This window comes from Rhineura floridana, chromosome 20 (assembly GCF_030035675.1).
Source record: "Rhineura floridana isolate rRhiFlo1 chromosome 20, rRhiFlo1.hap2, whole genome shotgun sequence".
In the NCBI taxonomy this organism is placed as follows: Eukaryota; Metazoa; Chordata; class Lepidosauria; order Squamata; family Rhineuridae; genus Rhineura; species Rhineura floridana.
Window position 1 is genome coordinate 10,842,736 of NC_084499.1, and position 24,451 is coordinate 10,867,186.

Below are 24,451 nucleotides of genomic sequence, written 5' to 3' on the forward strand. Positions count from 1 at the left end.
GACTGGCCATGTTGTTTGAATGCCTGATTACCATCTTCCAAAGCAGCTACTTTACTCCCAAGAATGGAAAACAGAATATTGGTGGACAGCAAAAGAGGTTTAAAGATGTTAAAGGAATCTAAAAAAAAAACATGAGCATAAAGAACTGGGAAGTCTTGGCCCATGAACGTCCCAAATAAAGGTCGGCTTTTATCAAAGGTGCTATGGACTTCGAAGAAGCATGAATACAGGGCGAAAGGTACAAATGAGCCAACTGGAAGGCACGTCAAACAAATCCTCATTGCGACCATCTTCCATCTGGAAACCTATGTCCTCACTGTGGGAGGCTGTGTGGGTCCAAAATTGGCCTCCACATTCACTTACGAACCCACTGTTAAGACCTTATCTTGGAAGACAATCTTACTCGGCCACGAGTGAACACCAATGAATGAATGAATATGCAGTTTACCACCCAAACAATGTTTACAAAAATACATATATAAGTGGAAAGTGTGCATAAAAACGAGTGAAAATAACATACATAAATGCATTATATGACAAGAAATGGCTTGCATAAATGAGTCAAAACTCCCTACAAAAAATGTGTTCATTAGAAGAAATTCACACTAAAGTCCTGGAGAATTTTCATGAGGATTTTTTTTTTGAAAAATACAATAAAATTGCAAGTGGCTGAGTTTAAGATTGGAGAAATGAGAAGCTAAGAGAACCAAAATTGACAGATCTTTCCATCCCTAGTGTATCCCTTAGGAAGTGAGGCAATTCTCAACCCATTTTTAGCTCTCAGAGTGTGTTCCATGCCACTCTTGCAGCTGTGCATTGCAGGAAAAGATCAGTAGTGGTGAGCAAGTTACCTTTCAAGGAAGTGTGCCCATCCTTTAGGGATGGGGGAGAAATTTGATTCAGTTCACACTTAAAGCAATTCGCACTTTGCAAAATAACATTAGAACTGAAACGCAGCCGTCCTTCAAAATTCACACTAATCCAAATTTTGCAATGCAGTTCTCCAACAAATATTTACAAAAATGCATATATTAAAGTCTGCATATAAATGCTTATAAATAACATACAAAAATGCATTAAGAGAAATTGCTTGCAAAAATGTGTACTTTAGCAAAAAACTGCATTAAAAACATGAGTTTAGTAGAGAAATTCACACTAAAATGCTGAAGAATTTTCATGACGATTTTTAGCAAATTGTTGCAGAAATGTGGAGAACCAAATCTAAGACTGGAAAAAGAAGACACTGAGAGGATTGAAACTGACAGGTCTTTCTATCCCTCTTGTCCACTGTTAGCAATCTTCTATTTGAGAAATCTCATTAAGTTTCCAAAGAACTGCATATTCTTATAGTCTCTGTGCAGGTGCACACCTGGGGAAGCCTGTACCTGCACAGATGATCTTCTGAACAGTACAGAACTCTCAGGGATCACAGGCTAGTGCTGGGAGGGCCAGAGCTAAAACGTAAGTGTGGCACCTCTTACTCATATCTCTACCCCCTTTTCCTCTACTTGGGTTGTATCCTACGTTAGTCCCACTCAGAGTAGACCCATTGAAATGGATGGATATGACTAATTTAGGTGCAATCCTTTCTCTGAGTCTTCTTGGATTCGAACTCAGCTGGATACAATTCCCTCTTTCTACCACCCCCTTTCGTCCCGCTTTTTTCCCTCCTCGCCACCAACATGAAATTAGGCCAAAGCTGCCAGTTGCTCACCCCTGATCTAGAGCAAAGGTGGGAGTCTCAGGCCCTGAGGCCAAATGTGGCCCTCCACACCTTTCTCCCTGGCCCTCAGGACACCCTACCATCCCTCCCCAGCCATATCCCCTCCACTCTGGCCACGGCTCTCAGTGACCCTGCTTCTTACCCTGCTTTGCCCGGCTGGAATTTGCCCTTCAACTCTGACCACACATCTTGTTTGCCCGGATGGAGGACTGAGTGTGTGTGTGTGTGTATAGAAACTAGGCTACTGTACAAAGGCAAAATTTGTATTTGTTGCTCCACCCACTTCCGCTTCCTACTTCACCTGCCACTGGCATGTGGCCCCCGAAAGGTTGCTCAGAAGGGAATGCGGCCCTTGGGCTGAAAAAAAAGTTATCCATCCCTGATCCAGAGAAGTGTCCTCTTGTACTTCAGTGAAAGAGCTTGCCTGTGCCCTTATTTTTCTTCTTTTCCCTTTGTGTTTCCTTTATTTAGGACTTTTTTGCTAATTGCCCTCTGATAAGTTTCCAAGGAACTACAAGTTTCCCCAAGAACACACTTTGAAAAAAACCCAATGATCTAATTCAACCTCCTGCCCTAAAATGTGCTTAGATCAATAGCTGAGGGCTTGTGTACATGCTAACACATTCTGGAATATCAACTGACTCATTCGCATGTTCGGAGGGTGCATCAGTGGTTGCAGTGAGTTGACACAGACACACCGACACCAAATAGCATGACAAAAACCCAGCATCCCTTTTGACTCATCTCTTTTTTAAAACAACAGCGGCAGCAGCAGCAATCTCTCAATAACTGCCCAAAGCAATCGGCCAGGGGGTATGCACAGCTGGAATATCCCCAGATTCCTTGTTCATATAGACAAGTGTTTGCTGTCTCAGGTTAATAACCCTTGAATGACAAATTTGAGCTAACAGCCTCTGACTCTGTAAGCAGACTGCGGAGCAGCCCACACAGAGGCCCGTCCAATTTTTTTTTATTTATTTATTTTGCAAAATGTCCAAGAAAACAGATTCCACAACCCTCGTAAGTTAGGGTTGTTATGAGCAACTTTGAAGAGCTAGGGGATGTATAGTGCTTTCTCCCCGCCTTCCCCTAAATGCATAACCTAAATCTATTTCCCACTTTTATGAGCTGTTTTTCTTCAGCTTTGCCAGGACCAAAACAAGGCCCTCAAGGCACGTGATGTCTAGTTAGGCCTCCCAGACAATCTTGCATTCGGAGAAGTCTCAGCAAGTTTACCCGCAAGCTCATTTAATGTCCCGCCTGCCTTTAGGCGTTTAGGAACAGCTGAAGAAAATTAATTCTCCTCACTTCAAAACAATACGCTGCATATTTCTTCCCGTAAACCAAGGGTGGTGCACGAGGCATTATCAAAGTTCAAGGACACTTACAGCTGGGCAGACACACTCCGGTGTGATACAGGGTCAGTGAAGGGTGTGGCCTGGGGAGAAATCTGGGGGCTCATTGAAGAGGGCTGGAGGGTGGCATTAGGCTCCCAGGACTGAGGTTCTCTACTCCTGCCTTAAACTGTGATCCAGAGACGTAGGAGATGCCTGTCCCTTCCTTGCAGATGAATAACTGTAGACATGGTTAATTGTATTGTGTCCCAGGGGAATCGACAGACATGATGCAAAGATGTCCCTTGCCCAAACTCTGATTGCAGCTGCTCTTTCCCCAGGCTGCTCCAGTGGCACCATTTTTCATTAAGTAGGGACTTCTTCCCAAGGAGATCCCAGCTGATGCGAATGGTGGAGGCAGCATGATGATTTGAGATTATTTGTGAGCCGGGTGGCACTGTATCAACTCCATCTGATACGGAGGCTGCGCCCCTACCTTCCCAACCATCTGCTCCCACCAGTAGTGCATGCCCTGGTCACCTCTCGCCTAGACTACTGTAATGCGCTCTACGTGGGGTTACACTTGAAACGGTCCGGAAGTTGCAACTGGTACAGAATGCAGCGGCTCGTCTGATTAAAGGCAGCCGCCAGCAGGATCACATCACTCCAGTGCTAAAGGAGTTGCACTGGTTACTGGTTGCTTACCGAGCCCAATTCAAGGTGTTGGTTTTGACCTTTAAATCCCTATACGGTTTCGGGCCAGTCTATCTGAAGGAGTGTCTCCAGCATCGGCAGGGATGCCGCTCAACAAGATCAGCCTCAGAAGACCTTCTCTCGATCCCACCAGTTAAAACAGCCAGACTGGTGAGGACCAGAGGGAGGGCCTTTTCAATAGTGGCCCCGACCCTGTGGAATTCTCTCCCAAATGATCTCCGCCATGCCCCTTCGATGATGAGCTTCCACCGGACTTTGAAGACCTGGTTCTTCAGGCAAGCCTTTGGGTTGGGTTAAGTTTTTATTGTTGGGTTCTAATATTTTAACATTTTAATGTTTAATGTATTTACTTTGTACGTCACCCAGAGTGGCTGGACAACCAGCCAGATGGGCGACTAATAAATATAATATAATCATCATCATCATCATCATCATCACACAGTATCATATAGCCAAATGAGAGTAAGAGTGGGAAGCAATTCCCAACACTCTGAACAGGCTTCCTGGTGACACCGCATAGCCGATCAGATTTAGCCTGCATGATCAGGCCATGAAGTTACTATATAGGGATATGGAGGACCCATCTCAGAGGAAACTGTTGTTCAAAGGCAATGCTTCCACTGTAGCAGATCTGCGAGGCCTCCCCTACCACATAATCTCCTTGGTTATCTCAAGAGGGAGTTACTGATTTTTTCTCTCTCTGTGATCAACCTCTCCTCCTCTTACCACCTCCAACTGTCAGATTGATGCCCTTCCCTGAAGGCCCCTTCACTAAAGGAGTCTTGAGCTTTTAAACAGCTTTCAGATATGTCTTCAGGCACTTCCAGCACTAGAATTACGAAAAGCTGATAGGCTGTAAGCTTTGACTAATAGATTTGGTGTTAACATTCAACCTTTCTTCGACGGTGCCTCTGGCCTGTGGGCTAAATGAAACAGCATTTGCCAAGGAGCTGTTTAATGCTTTGACTAGAAGGGATGGTGGATCCTGGAAGATAGGGAGCTGCTTCTAGCATATTCTAGCAGCCTCTGGAATAATAATGTGGTATGCCTGATAGGGGCAATTGCTACTTGATGGAACATTGCAGATTGTGGTCCCGAGTATGTATCACTAGGATGCAGCTCTGTGCATCATTGTGGGGTCTTGCCAGTTCCAAATGTTATCAGCCTTGAAATCGCTAATAATTACCCTGTGCATAATTGCACCTCTGCAGATCTGAACACTGTTATTTCCGCCGTATAAGTTGCCAAGTGCTAGACCTGCTGAGGGCATCAGAAAGCCATCTGCAAAACACTAATGCCAACATCTGTACTGCCCAACGCTTCCTGTTGGACACAGCAAATACAGGACATTATCCACAATTACTCTGTGGCGGAACCTGTGGCCCTCCAAATGTCGTTGGACACCCACAATCCCTGACCATTGACCATACTTGCAGGGGTTAATGGGAGTCCAGCAGCCTCTGGAGGGCCACAGGTTCCCCAACCCTGGTCTATAGCCATTTCTGCTGTAATAATGGGGTATGATTGACCCGAAAGACCAGGTCTGCAGCCTCGGGGTCATTCTTGACTCCCAACTGTCCATGGAAGCTCAAGTCTCAGCTGTGAGCTGGGCAACATTGTATCAACTTCATCTGATACGGAGGCTACGCCCCTACCTCCCCAATCATCTGCTCCCATCAGTGGTACATGCCTTGGTCTCCTCTCACTTAGACTACTGTAATGCGCTCTACGTGGGGCTACCCTTGAAAATGGTCCGGAAATTGCAACTGGTACAGAATGTGGCGGCACACCTGATCAAAGGCAGCTGCTGGCGGAATCACATAACTCCAGTGTTAAAAGAACTACACTGGCTACCAGTGGCTTGCCGGGCCCAGTTCAAGGTGTTGGTTTTGACCTTTAAATCCCTATACAGTCTCAGCCCAGTCTATCTGAAGGAGCGCCTCCAGCATCCTCAGTTACGCCGTCCCACAAGATCAGCCTCAGAAAGCCTTCTCTCTATCCCATCAGTGAAAACAGCCAGGTTGGTGAGGACCAGAGAGAGGGCTTTTTCAGTTGTGGCCCCCACCCTGTGGAACTCCCTCCCTGATGATCTCTGCCTTGCCCCCTCTATAATGAGTTTCTGCCGGCCCATGAAGACCTGGCTCTTCAGGCAGGCCTTTGGGGAAGATTAGATTTTATTATTATTATTGGTGTAGATTTTAATGTTTATTGCACTGATATGCTAATTTGTACGTTGCCCAGAGTGGCTGGAGAGCCAGCCAGATGGGCGACTAAGAAATTCAATAAATAAATAAATAATAAGGAAGAAGCAGAGCAGCCCTGAATTTTTTCCCAGAAATTTTTGAAGGGTGAAAAGCTGGATATAGGGTGGCAAAGAGAGGTTCAGTGGAGGCTGGTGACTGCATGTCAATGGAGTAGTGGAATGCACTCTAGGCTTTAGCTTGAACTTTCAAGGAGGTGTCCACCTTCACTGACATGGAGTCACCACAGGAAAGATTCCATACGCACTCCTTTTCTCCATCTTTCACCCCCACACGGCAGCTCGTATAGCACGATGGGGAGGAGAGCCTGGCTGGGAGTCCAGAGTCTGTGAGTTCAAATCCTCGCTTGTGTCTCCTGGGCATCAAGGGCCGGCTAAAGATCACCCCCACAGTGAGTGGCTCAGGGGTTACGTGCCCTGCCACCTGTGCAGCCTTGGGCAAGCTGCATAGTCCCAAGGAGCCCAGTTGCCCCCCAGCTGGCAGTTGTGGACAAGGAAGAGGCTGGCTTGTGCAGCTGTGGCAAGCTGAGCAGCCCCTAGCCAGCTGGGCAGGACTAGCCTCAGAGAGAGGCAATGGTCAACCCCCTCTGAATACCGCTTACCATGAAAACCCTATTCATAGGGTTGCCATAAGTCCATTTCCATTTTTCCACCCCCACGCACAAACTTTTCAACACCTGCTCACAGCTCCACTTTTTTCCAGTCTGCAGCTTTGGTGCCATTTTCCTTCAAACTGGGGTTTCTTCTAGAAGCCATCCCAGGCAATGAGGGATCACAGAGTAAGCACAATGATGTCACATCATCCAGGGAAGGCCCAAGACATTGTACTTCCTGAGGCAAAGGATAAGATGGTTCTTTCCACTCTAGTTCTGCATACCGAAGCCAACTAGACCATCTGTTGAATCTTGTTTCCAACACTGGTGATGGGATAGCATCCACCTCACCTGAGGGCAGCAAGATGGGGGGGGATGCAGGGGAGGCCACGTTGCACACACAGTTCTGTCCTTCAACATTTCACCACCATTTCCTACCCTCCCACATCTGCCGTTTGATGTGGCCCCCTCACTCTGCCTAATGGTAAGACCGGCCCTGTCATCATCCCACAGCCAATTGTATTTGGCTACAGCACAGCATCCTGAAGTTAAATTGGAATGAGGGATGGGCATACTGCCTGCCTTCTGAGTAGGTTTCCTAATGGCACCAAGTAAACCAGTTGGGTTTGACTGCATGATGGCATCATGCAGCCAAATCAGTTGCATTGAGTTGTCTAGATGTTGTGTTCCTATACTCTTTAGCACAATCATTACTATTTTAATATATATATTTATTATTATGCCACAACAAAATTACAAGCAATGAGGTTGCTTCAGTCATAAGAACTTAAGAAGAGCCTGGCTACTGGATCAGGCCAGTGGCTCATCTAATCCAGCATCCTGTTCTCACAGTGGACGACCAGATGCCCCAATGGGAAGCCCCCAAGCAGGACCTGAGCGCAACAGCACTCTCCCTGCTAGTGATTCCCTGTAACTGGTATTGAGAGGCATACTGCCTCCGACAGGGGAGGTAGAACATAGCCATCATGGCTAGTCATCCATTTGGCAAGCTCTCCCTGCAATCGCCCGTCTCTTTCCACTACTGTTACAAAATCATCTCCCCATGCGATGTCATTTCTTAGGTGGTATTATCCTCAGGGATATCCTGTGCTCCTTTCATGAAACTTAGCCCCAGTCTTCAGTGCTAGGGCACCACAACAGAATAACTGTACACAGTGGACCCGTTTTCGAGTTTCCATCAGCATGGATTCCAAAATCTGAGAAAATGCTCCTTTTTATGTGCTGATTTACTGTTCCATAATTATGCTGAATCACTTAGTTGCCATCAAGCAAAGGAAATGCATTCTTGTGGTTTTGGTGGATAGATTGATTTGTATTTGTATAAATATACACTTTAAATGGCAGCAGCCTTTGAATCAACATTTTTGCACAGATATCCAAGTCTTGTCTTGTGGCAAGGGCACTAAACACTGAAGTTCTGGAGGAAGGCTCCAGTCCTCGGTTTTCCAGAGAGACCACACAATTAGCACACACATAGGAACACAGAAAACTGTCTTGCACTGAATCAGACCAATGGTCTATCTAGCTCTATATTGTCTACACTGACTGGCAGCAGCTCTCTGGGATTTCAGGCAGAAGCTTTCCCCAGTCCTATCTGGAGATGCCAGGGATTGAACCTGAGACCTTCTGCATGCCAGGAAGATGCTCTGCCACTGAGCTATGGCCCTTCCTTCTAAACCACTCACAGATCCTTAAAATGTGATGCTCTGAAGTAGGGCTGGATCCTGAGTGTTGCGATGAATTTGTAAGGAATGAGGGATATTATTTTCTTTTTGGCAGTTGTGAAATTTTCCATCAGGTTTGGGGGCAGCTCACCATTAATAGGTGTCTTCCTCCTTTTTTTTTTCTTGCTGTCTCTGTGGACCAGTGCTGGGGAACTCAGGTCCAATGACGGAGAAGGGCCTACCTTTTGTGCCCCCACCCACCCCACAACACACTTCAGAAGTTGAGATGGCGCAGAGCAAGACCTCTGATGCTCCTCTAATTGTTTTGGTAGGTACGTACAGGAGGATATGGTCAGTGCATTCATAGTAGCATATCCGTTTCCAACAAAGGTGGGGAACCTCCACCCCGTGGGCCAGTATTAGCCCTCCAGGGGGTCAAATTTTGCCTGCGAGAACATTAAAAAATAAACCATGTCCACCTGCCGGTCAGGTGATGTCAGTCGGAGGGGTATCATCACCTGATGGGCGGGGTAGTTGGGTGGCTGTGTGGACCAGTTCCCCTGCTGGGAACTGGTGCAGGCAGCAGGATTTAACCCCCTCTCATCAGCTGATTTAAAGAGCAGTGTGGCAGGCTGTTTGCAAAAAGGGCTTTCACACAGCCTTCATGCTGCGCTTTGACGTCCCAACAGTCAGGGCTTCAAAGTGCAGTGTCACCTGGTGTCACAATCAGGTGGTTGACCAGTCGGCAGCCCCACCCACCTGTCAAATTTGGATGGCCGCAGGCAGGGAAATAAGGATCTGGCCGGCCAGTTAGAAAAAGATTCCCCACCCCTGCTTTATGACATGCCACCTTGGACCTTTTGCCTAGAGAGCCTCTGTGCATCAACCTTTTACAGTGAGACGTATAGTGAGCTCTTCAGATCCGCACCACCCGGCTACTAATGCCAAACAGCACCATAGAGTAGGGGCAAGCCACATTCAGGTCTACAGAATCCATTTTGCTTTTTTTCTGCCTTTCTTTTTTTAACTGGAAACTTGAGGTCCACTGCTGGAGTCAGGCACCAAAGAGTGGCAAGGGGCGGAGCCAGGTGGAAAGTGGAGGCTTGGGGGCGGGGCTAATTACCTGCTATCCTATGCTGGGGATATGGCGCCATATACTGGGACAATCTGCATTTACAAGTATGAACCTATATCTGAGTTCCTGCACACTGAGGGATTCTAACACAACTTGGAAACCAGGAAGATGGCTGGGAGGGGGGAATAGTCACAGCCTGCAACAGGTATGCAAATCTAAGGGGAACTTTTTCAACTGAGCCCTAAAGAGTGAGTGACCTAAAGAGTGAGCTGGATTCTGCAAAATCACTGTCATTCCTGTTACAGTGTCTCCTCGCCCCCCCAAAAAAACCAAGTAGTTGCTGTTGCTAAGACAAGAGAGATCTTGCTGAAGCACACATAATGGCCTGTCATTGTTCCTGCGATGTGCCTTTCACTTTGTTCCGTACACAGTCAACCTGGGTACAATCCGATCCCTTCAGATGTGGCATCCCGCAGAGCAGCGCTTCTGCTGCAGGGAACACTCTGCTCTTACTTGTTGGGCCCATCCAGCTGCACAGTCCCTGTGAGAGAACGAGATGTCATAGAAGGGGAGGCCGACTCATCCACCGCAAGCAGCTTTTAAAGGAAGAGCTAGGACTGTTCAACTTTTGTTCCAAATGGGGGAATAAGGTACCAGAAGACCAGGCAGTTCCTGGAGAAAAAGAGGAGAGTATGTGTGAAAAGAGGGGTGGGGGGAGAGAGAATCTGGTTCTTCCTGCCAAGAATCCTCTTTGCTGCTTCACAGCCTCTGCTAAGGAATAATTTACAAGAGAAGATGTGCACAGAGACACTTCCATCCTTAATCCTCTCCAAGTTTTATTTCAGAATCTGTCCAAGACCGGCAAGAGCTGAGTGCCTTCACCGCCGGCACCTTATGGCAGCTGTAGTGCCCTGAAAAAGAGCAGGGGAGACCACATTAGTGCTGTCCCCGGGAGCGAGGGGGCCTTCCTCGGCGCTCTGCATCCTTGGGCAGCCTCTGTTGTTCCAGCATCCTGGCAGGGCCCCATGGTTTAGGAACATCAGGAAGCTTCCTGAGTCAGAGCAGTTGTCCATCTACCGACAGGTGAATGCCCAGCTGCCTCTTGAATGCCTCCAGTGTTGGAGAGCCCACCACCTCCCTAGGACATTGGTTCCGTTGTCGTACTGCTCTAACAATTAGGAAGTTTTTCTTGATGTTCAATCAAAATCTGGCTTCCTGTAACTTGAGCCCAGTATTCCATGTTCTGTACTTTGGGGTGATTGAGAAGGAATCCTGGCCCTCCTCTGTGTGACAACCCAACAAATCTTCCCTCAGTCTTCTCAATGCTAAGCATGCCCAGATACAGCCCTTCTCCTTAAACATAAACTGCCTTATACTGAGTCATCTAGCTGGTCCATCTAGCTCAGTACTGACTACACTCACTGGCAGTGACACCCCAGGTTTGGCAGACAGGTCTCTCCCAGCTCTACCTGGAGACACCGGGGATTTAATCTGGGACTTCCTCCTCACAAAGGAGATGCTAAGGCCCTTCCTCTAACTTTCTGATGCCTGTCCTGGGCCCTCCTCTCCCCACTTTCAATCTTGTACTCCAAACAGAATAGGATGGACAGATCTAGCCACCAAGTAAATTCCCCACAATGCCCCTGACTCAGCATAGCTCCACCTTTAGGGCTTGCAAAAGAGGATGGAAACTTAGGTGGGCTTTTTTGACTGATCCTTTCAACTGGAAATGCCAAGGATTGGAATCTGGGATTTTCATAGAATCATAGCATAGTAGAGTTGGAAGGGGCCTATAAGACCATCAAGTCCAACCCCCTGCTCAATGCAGGAATTCAAATCAAAGCATTCCCGACATATGGCTGTCCAGCTGCCTCTTGAATGCCTCCAATGTTGGAGAACCCACTACCTCTCTAGGTAATTGGTTCTATTGCCGTATGTCTTTAAAAGTTAGGAAGTTCAGTTGAAATCTGGCTTCCTGCAACTTGAGCCCATTATTCCACGTCCTGAACTCTGGGACGATCAAAAAGAGATCCCGGCCCTCCTCTATGTGAAACCTTTCATGTACTTGAAGAGTGCTATCATATCTCCCCTCAGTCTTCTCTTCTCCAGGCTAAACATGCCCAGTTCTTTCAGTCTCTCCTCATAGGGCTTTGTTTCCAGTCCCCTGATCATCCTTGTTGCCCTCCTTTGAATCTGTTCCAGTTTGTCTGCATCCTTCCTCAGCTTGTGATCAACGACAATTTGAAAATCCTTCTCACATGTATTCCTGAGCCAAGTATCATCCATTTTATAACTGTGGAGTTGGTTTCTTTTTCCTAAGTGTAGAACTTTGCATTTATCCCTGTTGAATTTCATTCTGTTGTTTTCAGCCCAATGCTCCAGACTATCAAGGTCCCTTGGAATTTTGTTTCTGTTTTACATGGTATTAGCTATGCCCCCCAATTTTGTATCAACTGCAAATTTGATAAGCATGCCCTGTACCTCCTCATCCAAGTCGTTAATAAAAATGTTGAAGAGCACTGGGCCCAGGACCAAGCCGTGTGGTACCCCACTCGTTACTTCCACCTAGTTTGAGAAGGAACCACTGATAATCACTCTTTGAGTACGATTCTGGAGCCAACTGTGGATCCACCTGATAGTTGTTCTATCCTGCCCACATTTAGCTAGATTGCTAATCAGAATATCACGGGGCACTTTGTCAAAAGCTTTGCTGAAGTTGAGATATATTATGTCCACAGCATTCCCACAGTCTACAAGGGAGGTTACCCGATCAAAAAACGAGATTAGTTTGGCAGGATTTGTTCTTCATAAATCCATATTGGCTCCTAGTAATCACTGCATTGTTTTCAAGGTGCTTACAGATTGACTGCTTTATAATCTGCTCCAGAGTTCTTCGAGGGATTGATGTTAGGCTGACTGGTCTGTAGTTCCCCAGTTCCTCCTTTTTGCCCTTTTTGAAGATGGGGACAACATTAGCTCTCCTCCAGTCATCCGGCACTTCACCAGTCCTCCATGATTTCACAAAGATAATAGACAGCGGTTCTGAGAGTTCTTCAGCCAATTCCTTCAATACTCTAGGATGCAGTTTACCAGTCCCTGCCAATTTGAACTCGTTCAAAGTGACTAGGTATACCTTGACCATTTGTCTATCAATCTCACGATCCAATCTGGCCCGTCTACTTCATGTTTCTCGGGAGGGTCATAGACCCTTTTTTGGGAGAAGACTGAGCCAAAGTAGGAATTGAGCACTTCTCCCTTTTCTTTGTCATCTGTTATCATTTTGCCTTCCTCATTGAGTAGCTGTACCACCACTTGTTTTCTCTGTCTCTTACTATGGACGTACCCGAAGAAAGCTTTTTTGTTGCTTTTAGCATCTCTCGCTAACCTCAGCTCATTCTCAGCTTTAGCCTTCCTGACGCCATCCCTACAATTCCGTGATACCTGCCTGTACTCTTCCTTTGTGGCCTGGCCTTCTTTCCACTTCCTGGATGTGTCCTTTTTTGTTTTCAGGTCATCTTTAAGCTTTTTGTGAAGCCACATTGGCTTCTTCTGCTGTTTTCCCCTTTTTTTCGTTGTTGGAATTGCTTGCCATTGCGCTTTTAGAATTCCCATTTTTAGAAGCTCCCACCCATCTTGGTCTCCTTTTCTCATTAGGGTCGCTTGCCATGGAACCGTACTTACAATTGTTCTGAGTTTATTAAAATCAGCTTTCCTGAAGTTCAGGGAGCGCGTATGGGTACTCTCAGCTTTTGCTTCTGTTAAAATCAAAGTCTGAGCTATCCTCCTCTAGAATAGGTGCACATACTTATACTGAGTCAGGCCATAGGTCCACCTAGCTGAGTATGTTCCACTCCAGGGATGGGAAATGGGCAGCTCTTTAGACGTTGTTGGACTCCCGTCAGCCCCAGCCATCATGGCCAACAGTCAGGGATGAAGGGAGTTGGAGTCCAACCAAATCTGGAGATCACCACAGGGCTCACCTATTCTCTAGGTTATGCTGGCTATATGTTGTGTTCCTCTGAATTGTATAGTCAAGAATGATGGGATGTTATCCAAGAATGTCTGGAGGCCACCGGTTCCTCACCCCCTGGTCTATTCCAACTGGCAGTGGCTATCCAAAATCTCCCAAGGGATTTAACCTTCTGCATGCAAGGCATGTACTCTGTCCCTGAGTTTTGGCCTTCCTGCTTCAGGGTACAGTGGCACAGTAAGCTCAGGGAGCAGATTAGTGGTGTTCTTATATGGAATTCACTCCTGTTAGAGGGAGTGGCTTTAAAAGAGGATCAGACAAATGCATGGAAGGTAAGGTTATCGATGGCTACTGGCCACTGTGGCTATGTTCTATGTCCACTGTCTCTGGAAGTATGCCTTCAAATACCAGTTGCTGGGAATCATGGAGGAGGGGAGAGCACTCTTGTGCTCACATCCTGCTTGTGGGCTTCGTGTTGGGATATCTAGTTGGCCACTGTGAGAGCAGGACAAGAGCCGCCTTTGGCCTGACCCAGCAGGGCTCTTGTGTGCTCTAAGCAGACATCCACACCAGCGTCTCCATCCCTCTCTCTCTGCTCACAACCTCTCTTTTTTACAGTCTTATGGGCATCTATTGCAATCAGAAGCCTGACTGCATTATCCCTTCTTGGTATACGACTGTCTCTTCTCTGAATGCCTCCCCCCCCTTTAAACTTGGCCTCATACATGCATATCCCCAAAGAGCATTTCCTTCTGTTCCTCCCTTGCCAGCATTTCTTGTCCATCCCATTGCGAGATGCAGGGTGATTGTTTAAAAGGGCCCTGCCAAGCTAGGCGTCATCTTCAAAGAGTTTTCGTACGGGAACAAGTCCCCCAGCTGAGCCCATCAGCTCTCCTATTCGTGCCCCTGCCCTCAACCATGCACTCCGACCGGTAAACTGACTGTAGGCATTAAGTTGGCTTGAACAAGGCTTTCAAGCTGCTGGTCTTGTATGTCTGCAGAAAGGAAGGGGCCAAAGCCAAATTCTGACCAAAGAAATCCCAGTAAACTCAACTCCTTGTGTGTCCCATTCCGGTTGCCCCATAATCCTCCTTGCTTGCCGTGTTTGAACAAGGGTAGTGAAGAGACTGCAAGGTTAATCCGAACTGGAGACCAGGGGTAGGGAACCATGGGCCCAAAGGCCGGATACGGCCCTCCAACCTTCTCTTTCTAGACCTCAGAGCTCTCCCCAGGCTGCCGCCATGCCTCATTGCCCCTGCTTTGCACCTTGTTTGAACATTTTTGCCTAGCTAGAATGTGTCCTTGAACTCTGATAATGGCTCTTCCTTGCTTGCATGGATGGAGAGGGGTGTGTGAGGACATGTAGAAACTAGGCTACCATACCAAGGTAAAATTTGCATTCGTTGCTCCTCCCACTTTTGACTCTGGCCCAGCCCACCACTGCCATGTAGTCCCCACCAAGTAATGTGGTCCACAGACTGAAAAAGATTCTCCTCCCCTGGTGCAGACCGTCCCCCCTGTGTGTGGTGAGAAGTGAAGGAACCACGGAGTCTGTGCGCCTGTTGAGAAGTTCAGAACGGAGTGTTGCTTTTGCCACAAGTCAAGAGAGCTCAGGGGTCAGCCTGCTGTTAAGTAACCATCTAAATCCCACTGGTGCTTCAGCTATATTGCTTTTGCTTTTCTTAAGAGCAATTTCCACTCCTCTTCAAGAGCATTTGGGCCATATTTAGACAATGCCATCTGCCTTCCATCAGCGGTGCCCTGTCACTGGACAGGTTGGACCTCCTGCACTTTGTCAGCGCCAGCCCAGGATCCCTGCTTTTTTGCACCACCTGGCTCAGAAAGGATAAAAGTGGAAAGTGCTTGCAGGAGACAGACAGACAGAGAGAGAGAGGTTGATTGAAAGCTTAGCCAGGGATTTACTTGGACCATTTCCAGCTGTTGCTGATAAGAGGATCTTGGGCTTTTATACTTTTAAGCTTCTCCAGATGTCCAGCAGAGCTTGTTAGCCTTTTATCCTCTCGGTAATGATGTAGAGGTGTGCTCAGGACCTCATGCACCTTGCAGGAGGATGTGTGCTCTCCTACAGTCCTGTGAATTTGGCAGCGTGCCTTGGCTTCTGTTTATTTCTGTCTTTATCTCCATGTACAAATCACTTCCTTTGAAACATCCCACAGCAATTTGACAATAAAAACATATAAAACAATTTCATACAGGTAAAAACAATTTCAAATCCCAACGCAGATACAAACTGGGATACAAATCTCCACTTAAAAGGTTTGTTGAAAAAAAGGTTTCCAAGAGGCCCTGAAAGGACAATGGAGATGGAACTAATAGTGGGAGTAACAAAGGGTGGAAAATGAAATGGACTGCCTTCCAAGTCGATGCCGACTTATGGCAACCCTATGAATAGGGTTTTCATGGTAAGCGGTATTCAGAGGCTGAGAGGCAGTGACTGGCCCAAGGTCACCCAGTGAACTTCATGGCTGTGTGGGGATTTGAACTCTGGTCTCCCAGGTCGTAGTCCAACACCTTAACCACTACAGGTAGGTGCCACCAAAAGGCCTGATTCGGTCTGAAGGAGGCCCTCTTCGGAAGAGTACAATGTCTGTTTGGGTATATAAGGGGTCAGGTGATCTTTTAGGCATTCTGATCCTGTGTAGGGCTCTTGTAAAGTAATACTAGCACCTTGAATTTAGCTCAGTGCTAACGGAGCCACTGCAATCCGTTCAGCAGGGTTAATCTGTCCACATACTTTCACTATCTGACCTCATAATAGGTTGTTTTCTTTTTGTGAGCATCAAATTACCCATGTAGCCTAGAGATCTAGTAATTGCATGCCATTCAATCTCATTTTGATTCTCTTTTTTTATGTATTTATTTAAATGTTATTGTGTGTGTGTGTGGTTTATTTTCCTGCCATGATATTGCATGTTATACTGTTTTCATTTTTTTAAAACAGTCACACCCCTGAAACCCATCATGGCAGAGAGAAGGGCTCAATGGTAGAGCACCTGCTTTGCATGTAGGAGGTCCCGGGTTCAATCCCTGGCATCTCCAGGTAGGACTGGGAGAAATCCCTTCCGGAAATCCTGGAGAGCCGCTGCCAGTCAGTGAAGGCAATACTGAGCTAGATGGACCAATGGTCTTGACAGTATAAAGAGCCTTCTTAGTAGGATGGGCTGCAGCTCAGTGATAGAGCATCTGCTTTGCATGCAGAAGGTCCCAGGTTCAATCTTCGGCATCTCCAACTAGAGCTGGGAGAAAACCATCCCTGAAACCCTGGAGAGACGCTGCCAGTCAGTGAAGGCAGTACTGAGATAGATGAACCAATGATTTGACTCTGTGTAAGGAAGCTTCCTATGGAATAGTAGAGTTGGAAGGGGCCTATAAGGCCATCACGTCCAACCCCCTGCTCAATGCAGGGGTAAAGCTCTGCAGTCTAAGGTCTATATATGCTGAGGTCTCAAATGGTGGGCCTTCTGAGAGCCAGTACAGTGTAGGGCAGAGGTGGCTAACATTAGCTTCCCCATATGTCACCTGACTACAGCTCTCATCATCTTTGACTGTTGACCATGCTGGGTGCAAATGGGAACTGGAGTTCATCAATATCTAGAGGACCACAGGTTAGCTACCCTTGGATTAAAGTGTCTGATTAGGACTGGGAGGTCCAGCTTCAAATCTTCACTTGGCCATGGAGTTCACTAGATGACCTTGGGCTGGTCACTACCTTTCAGCCTCATTTCCCTAATAGAATTTTTGTGGAGATAAAATGTGGGGGGTATGGAGGGAGAGAGGGGGGGGGGACATGATCTCTGTTGGTAGTCTGAAATGCAGGAACAGCTTCATGCATCACATGGCTGCTCTGAGTATGTGCTTTGCTGTTATAACCTTAGCTTGGTGGATCAACTTTTTTGCAGTAACCCAAGCAGTAATTTTACAAATTGCAGGCCAAGGGACAAAAAGGTAACCCTACAACAGCAATCTATTTTCTATGTACCTTTGGTGTACATTAGGGATGTGGGAGAAATTCTATTTGGTTCACTTTTAAAGCTGAATTGATCAAATTTGCACTTTCTGAAACAATATGAGAACGGAAACACGGACATTCTTCAAGATTTGCACTTATCCAAATTTTGCAATGCAGCCCTCCAACTAAGCAACGTTTGCAAAGTGTGTATAGAAATGAATATTCAGTAATAGGCAAAAAACCTTGAGGTTTAAGAACATACCTATAGCCAACAGATATTTCTATCCAACTTGAAAAAGCAGGGAAATTGGGCAGCTATAGTGAATGCACCAGGGGAGCAGGAGACCTGACCTCCTCTCTGAGATATTGGACTGCCCTACAAATTGGTCAAAATGCAAACACCATTTGGGTTGGTCTTTCACAGTCCAATCCACTTGGAAGAATTTGGTAACATGTGCCTCTGAGCATATGTCTTGTTTCTGTAATTTGGGCTGATTGCAGGTGTTGCCACCACTCACCATATGCTCAGAGGCACATGTTACCACATGTTCATGCGGCTCTCAGCCTCATTTCACAACCTCTCTGCTGGTGATCAGTTCAGACCTCTGACAAGAGTGATGTTTCCATATCCCAGCAGCCCACTGGGCAGGGGAAGATGAGGAAAGGGGGGTCAGAAAGAGAGAGAAACAATTATAGCCCTGGGCACTTTTGCTCCACACACAGAAGGTAAAAAAAAGTTGTCCATCCCTCCTCTAGCGTGAGAACTTCTTGCTATTCATTTTGATGCACCTGGTTGGTACCGTCCTTGCTGCCATGTTATGTGACTTGGTTTATCCCAGTTTGGCTCCGATAGTTCTCTTCTCTTCCAGATTCACCCTCTGTGCTGTGGACACTCGAGGGAGACATTCCGAGCTGAGCACCATCACCATGAGGACAGCTTGCCCATTGGTGGATGACAGCAAGGCAGAGGGTAAGACACCTGGTCTCGCAACTCAGCTCTAACCATCAATGTTCGTAACCATGTCTTGATCTCTATTGTTCCCCCCGTGCCCAAGGCCTCAGCAACTGGTACGTTGCTCAGGTATTTCTGGGACATGGTCTGAAGGCATGCAGGTTTGGCTGTGGTGAGAGCTGGAATGGAAGACCCTCTGAGAACCCAGTGCACACTGCCTCGAGTCCCATCACGGGAAAAGATAGGATGTAAATTTGGGTTGAGACTACAATTGACATTTCAGCAGTTTTCACCACCAGGTGGGAGTGAAAATGGGTGCACCAGAGGGAATGTTTTTGCTTATTTTGAAGCAAACCTTCCTAACGTGGCGGGGAGGGGAGGGATCTTACCCTTAACAGTGACAGCAATGGATTTTTCTGTTTTAACTTTATTTTGCCACGTCCACAGGTGGCAACAGCCGCAGGGCTGCTTCTGTCTCTCCTCCAGATAGTGTCAGACACAACCTCATCCTGGGGCACTGTGTTTAGGGGGAGGGAAGTAGCAGGCTCCACAAACAATGGTAGCCCTCACACTCTTTAATGGTGGTCAAGCTCACCACTTCCTCCCAATCAGAAAAATGTCTCCCTCCTATTTGTTGCTATTGAATGGAGCTGAAAAATTCAGGGGATCATTTGGCTTTTCCCCAAACAGAAATTTAATAAAGAAAGAGAGAGAGAGAACCTTTATCAGCCCTAGGGCCATGTTCCCTCATTGGTAGCCTTATTTATTATTTATTTATTTATTAAATTTATATCCCATCCTTCCTTCTAGTAGGAGCCCAGGCCAGCAAACAAAAACACTAAAAACACTTAAAAAACCTAATAAAAACAGACTTTAAAATATATTAAAACAAAACATCTTTAAAAACATCTTTTTAAAAAAGCTTCAAAAACATCTTAAAACACAATTCCAACACAGATGTGACCCATACTTGTACCGTTGTGAAGTTGGCTGTATTCCAGACACACAACAACCAGGTGTTTCTACACACAACCCTCTCATCTTTCAGGCAGGCAAGCAAGAGGCATTGTCACAACTGAAGGACACATTCCAACCTGGCAACAGCGTTTGAGGAAGGGATAGAGCCGGGTCAGCAAAGAGTGTGTCCCAGAGGATCAGTAAAGAAGCCTGGAGGGGTGTGGCTCATGGGCCGTTAATCCCTCATCCCTATAATAATATATGCAGAATGCACAAGCTCATAATGACTCAAGGACATTATTTATATAATACCATCAGTGTGCATAGCACTATGCAGAAACACAAACGAAAAGACCAGTCCCTGGACTCAGGAGTTTGCAATCTAAAATTCAGTCTGGGGGAAGGACAACGTGAGGGTTAGTAGAAATATTATGGGGGAAAGCCGTTGCTCAGTGGCAGAGCATTTGTTTTCCATGCAGAAGGTGCCAAGTTCAATCCCCAGCATCTCCAGGTAGGGCTCGGGAAAAAAACCCTGCCTGAAACCCAGGAGGGCTGCTTCCAGTCAGAGTAAGCAATACTGAGCTAGATGGACCAATGAGTCTGACTTTCTATAAGGCAGCTTTTTATCAATGGAAGGGCCATAGCTCAGTGGTAGAGCATTCCTGGCATCTCCAGGTAGAGCTGGGAACATCTCCTGTCTGAAACCCTGGAGAGCTGCTGTCAATCAGGCCAAACAGTACTGAGCTGGGTGGAGAGAGAATTATACTCTCACATGCACTGACCAGTAGCTATCTCAGTGCTTGACTGTCATTCCTTATATAGCCAAAACATCACCAAACACACACAGAGACAGACAGAGAAGGGTGGGGCTCAGGGGAATTGTAAGGTTTGCTGAAGATAAGAAATGGAAAAGCTATAGGGAAAAAAACTCCAGGAGTAAGGATGCTCAGTGTGTATGTGTAGGGGTGCAGCCCATGTGGACCAGCCAGATAAAAAAAAAGGTTGATGCCTTGCAGAATCCCCAGGGCATGTACGTTACAGATGCCTTCTCCTTGTGCTGCAGAGAGGAGGGAGCGTCTTCTGCCATTGTCCAGCTGTGTCTCTCCACAGGTTCAAAGGCACAAGTGAGGAACTAATCTCAGAAGGAGCCTTTAGATGCTCGCTGTAAATCAGAAACTTGCTTGGGATGGACAGTGTGCACATGCACAATATCTTCACTTGCGTTGAGCCAAAATGGAACTTTCTCACCATATTCAGGGGGTGTAAGCTGGTGGCAGAGGTCGATGACTGAGTGTATGTAAACAACGTGTGTGCAAACCGTGCTGAAGTGTTTGCCCAACTTACCAGTGGTGTTGCACATTCTCCCTACTGCTGTTAGAGGCACCATTTCTTCAATGCTTCCTTCCTACCCAGAAGGCACCAAAGTAAGGTCAGGAAGTAACATCCTATATTCCTAAGAAGCTGCATGATCACCGTGGCTGCCAGGGCCACTCTGTTAGGTTAGTGGTAGAACACCTGCTCTGTATGCAGAAGGTCCCTGACATGTCCAGGTAGGGCTGGAAAACCTTGCTGAGCTGCACCCAGTCTGTGAAGACAAGATGTAAGCAACCTATGACCCACCAGTGTTGCTGGAATGCAGCTCCCATTATCCATGGTCACTGGCCATGCCAGGTGGCGCTGATGGGAATCCAACAGCATCTGGAGGGTCACAGCTTGACCCTTCCCCTTGGTGTAGAAGTCCTAAGCTAGATGGACCAGTGATTTGACTTGATGTGAGGGAACTTCCCATGTGGAGGAAGGTGGTGGAAAAAGTGATGGTTGGGCATAGTTTCATGAAGTCTTCTCCAGCCACAACCCGCTCACACCTAGCCTCCAGGTTTAAGCCAAACATTTCTCTGGAAGCATTTTTGGCTCCCATCTATCTAGCCTTAATGCAATTTATTTGTCTTTCTGACTAGGCGTCACAGGAAGCTGCCATATACCAGGTCAGGCTGTTGCTCCACTAAGCCTAGTAATGTCTGTTTAGACTGGCAACAGCTTTTCAGGGTCTCAGGGAGAGGGACTTTCTCCATCACCCTTATATCTGACCCTTGTTTGACTAGAGATGCCAGAGACTAGAAGTGAGGCATGTGCTCCTCCACGGAGCTGTGGCCCCATTTCCCACCACCAGCCCCACTCCATGCTCCACATGTGCACAAGCTGCATAGCATGTGGCCGTCTGTCTCATCTACGGTCTGGGTTCATGGTGCTGCCATTCCCTTTGGGACCAGCTCTTCTCCGTGCATAACTGGATGATGATGATAATAATCCCCTTTGTTTCTCTCTGCTTCCTTTCCAGAGATAGCAGACAAGATCTACAACTTGTACAATGGCTACACCAGTGGGAAGGAGCAACAGACAGCCTACAACACCCTCATGGAGGTCTCTGCTTCCATGCTGTTCCGCGTCCAGCATCACTACAACTCCCACTACGAGAAATTTGGGGACTTTGTCTGGCGCAGTGAGGATGAACTCGGCCCCAGGTAATTACACCTGGCAAACTTTCATTCCTGCTGCATTCCTGAAGCACACCAGTGCAATGTTGCATGACCCTCTTTTGCCAAATTTCTTCCCCTCGGCACCCATTTATATGGGTGTCCTGTTGATTTTGGCGGAGCTTAACTTAGAAGCAAGACTGCTAGAGGTGGGCCAGTCTTGGGGGTCCTATTCTGATCCCATCCTTGTTGAAAGCCTCCATTATTTCAGCGTGGCTAAACACACTTACTGGCTTTGTGGGCCGGCTCCTTGAGCAGCAATTTTTCAGCCACCAAAAGCCAAACTTCAGCTGTTCTCCCTCCCCCCCCCGCTGCCTGCCCCATCTCCAGGTTGTAATGTGTACAAGGTTCCATTTCCAGAAGAATGAGACCTTATTAAGCACACTTGAGCTGAAGTATTGTTCAAAATGCCTGGCAACCCCTCCCCCCACAAAAAAAAACACTTTTGTTTCTTCTGTATCAGTTTGCAAGTTATGAATGCCACAATGATTCTTTCTCATACCTCTGCTCTGGCAGCTGACATTCCCTTCTCTCTGTCCTTGCCCAGAAACTGTCTAGCTTCATAGGGACCCTTTGCAGCATCACTGAGATGGGATATGAGGTGCCAAGGGCTTGAGGAGGGGATGTCTCAGGACCTTAGCTCAGTGGCAGAGCATCTGCTTTGCATGCAGAATGTCTCAGATGTCATGCCTCCATTGGATGAGTCCTCAGAGGAGTATGAGGAGCAGGGGATTGGCGCAGCAGACCCAGGAGAGGAAACAAGCAGACCCACCCCAGAAGCATCTCCAGTCCTCCCACCGCTGGAAGATGTTCAGGTTAGAGCTGGGACCCCTCAGTCAGACTCAGGGAGTGAACAGGAGGCCCCTCCACTCCCTGCAGAGCAAAGACACCTGCGAGTAGTAGAGCAATGCAGGCATTCTGACCGTTTAAAGCTACAAGATCCCGGGAGTCAGAGAAGTGATTGCTAGCACCGGGACCAGGGAGGGGAGCTTAAAAGGCAGTGAGATGCTGTTTGCCCTTTGCTGGAAGCAACGTCAAGATGCCACCATCAGACCCTCGCTAGCCATGCCTTGAAACCTGGATTACCTTTGTTAGAATATTGGACCTTGCTTTGTTCATTGATTTTGCCTTTTGGAAGACGACCTGGTACATGCACTGAGACCTCTTGACCCTCTCCCTTGCTTATCTGCTTTACATCCAAGCCCGAGTAGGCAGCTGCCTGCAAATTGTTTTACAGCACCATATATCACCAGCAGAGACTGACACCAGATTCAGTCCCTGGCATCTCCAGCAATTAGGTAGCTAATTATGGGAAATGCCTCGGTCTGAGTAAGGCCCAAAGAGCCAGTGCCAGTCAGCGCAGGCAATAAGGAGCTAGATAGACCAGTGGTTTGACTCAGTATCAGGCAGCTTCCTGTACTAGGCGTGCCTTAGCATTCCATCAGCTGACCCCCAAGGACCTATCCCAGCCCACCAGGCCCTATAAAGCCCCAAGAGTTGCTGCCTAGTTTGAGCAGTTTGTCTTTAGTGTGAAGACACTGCCTAAGCATCATTTTTCTATGATGGCTTCCTTGGATCTGGGTCCCTGGCTGGTTTAGACTTTGCATTTGTTTCTGGATTGTTTGGATAGTGATCCATATTCCTGGCTGCCCCTCCCCCTGCCCCAGATCTGGATCTGGGCTGTCTGGAGCATGACTCTTGTTGAGGGCAAATGAGGTAGCTTCAGCTTCTCAGCCTCTGAAGAAGCCTCTGGAAAGACCTACGGGGTCTCTTTCCGCTCAGCCTCTGTTACATGGTACCTTGTCTGAAGCCTATGAGTTACTGGTGCCTGTATCCTACAAAGAAAGCAATCATCATTCCACCCCACCCCACCCCAAAACACCCACTGTTATTCTACTTAGGATGAGTGTCATTTCAAAATTCTTTCTCACTCAGCTTGTTGGATGCAATTAGGAACCTTTCCTGCTCCCAGGGCTGGCCTTAACAATCCTTTGCAACTGTTTACAACTCCTGTGAGCATAAATTCAAGTGAACCTCCTACTGAGGTGAGCCTGGTTGTAATATTTCCGATGGGTCATTATCCCGTCCTCAGTAGCTTTTCCCTCCTGTCCTCTCCCTTCTCTCCCCTATTTATTTATTTATTTCTATATTTTAATTCTGCTTTGCCGGCAATCATTGTCTTCCAAAGTGGCTCACATCAGCTTAAAGAGAGAGCCAGGCTCTTACACCAGGCTTGCAACCTAGAAAAGACAAAGGCACGCGAGGAAAGGGGGTGCAGAGGGAAAAGATAGCAGAAGGTAGGGATGGAAAGACCTGTCAATTTCGGTCCTCTCAGTTTCTCATTTTCCCATTCTTAAATTCAGTTCACCACATTTCTGCAACAATTTGCTATTTTTTTAAAAAAAATATCCTCATGAAAATTATCCAGCATTTTAGTGTGAATGTTTCCTAATAAACACATTTTATAGGTAGTTTTGATTCTACACATTTCTGCAAGCCTTTTCTCATCATATAATGCATTTATGCATGTTATTTTCACTCAAATTTATTTTTAGACACACTTTCCCTTAATATATTTATTTTTGTAAACATTGGTTGGCAAACTGCATCGTAAATTTGAATAAGTGCGAATTTCAAAGGATGGCTACGTTTCGGATCTCATAACATTTCAGAAAGTACAAATT

General features: G+C 46.9%; 1 protein-coding gene across 3 annotated transcripts in view; it reads left to right on the forward strand.

Moving 5' to 3' along the window:
• ASTN2 (astrotactin 2) overlaps window positions 1-24,451 on the forward strand; it is a 773,365-nt gene that overhangs the window by 738,577 nt on the left and 10,337 nt on the right. For all 3 annotated transcript variants that reach the window (XM_061604308.1, XM_061604309.1, XM_061604313.1), the window contains 2 exons: window positions 18,194-18,294; window positions 21,572-21,755. In XM_061604308.1, the coding sequence (XP_061460292.1) occupies window positions 18,194-18,294; window positions 21,572-21,755 (285 nt within the window). The remainder of the gene's footprint in view (window positions 1-18,193; window positions 18,295-21,571; window positions 21,756-24,451) is intronic.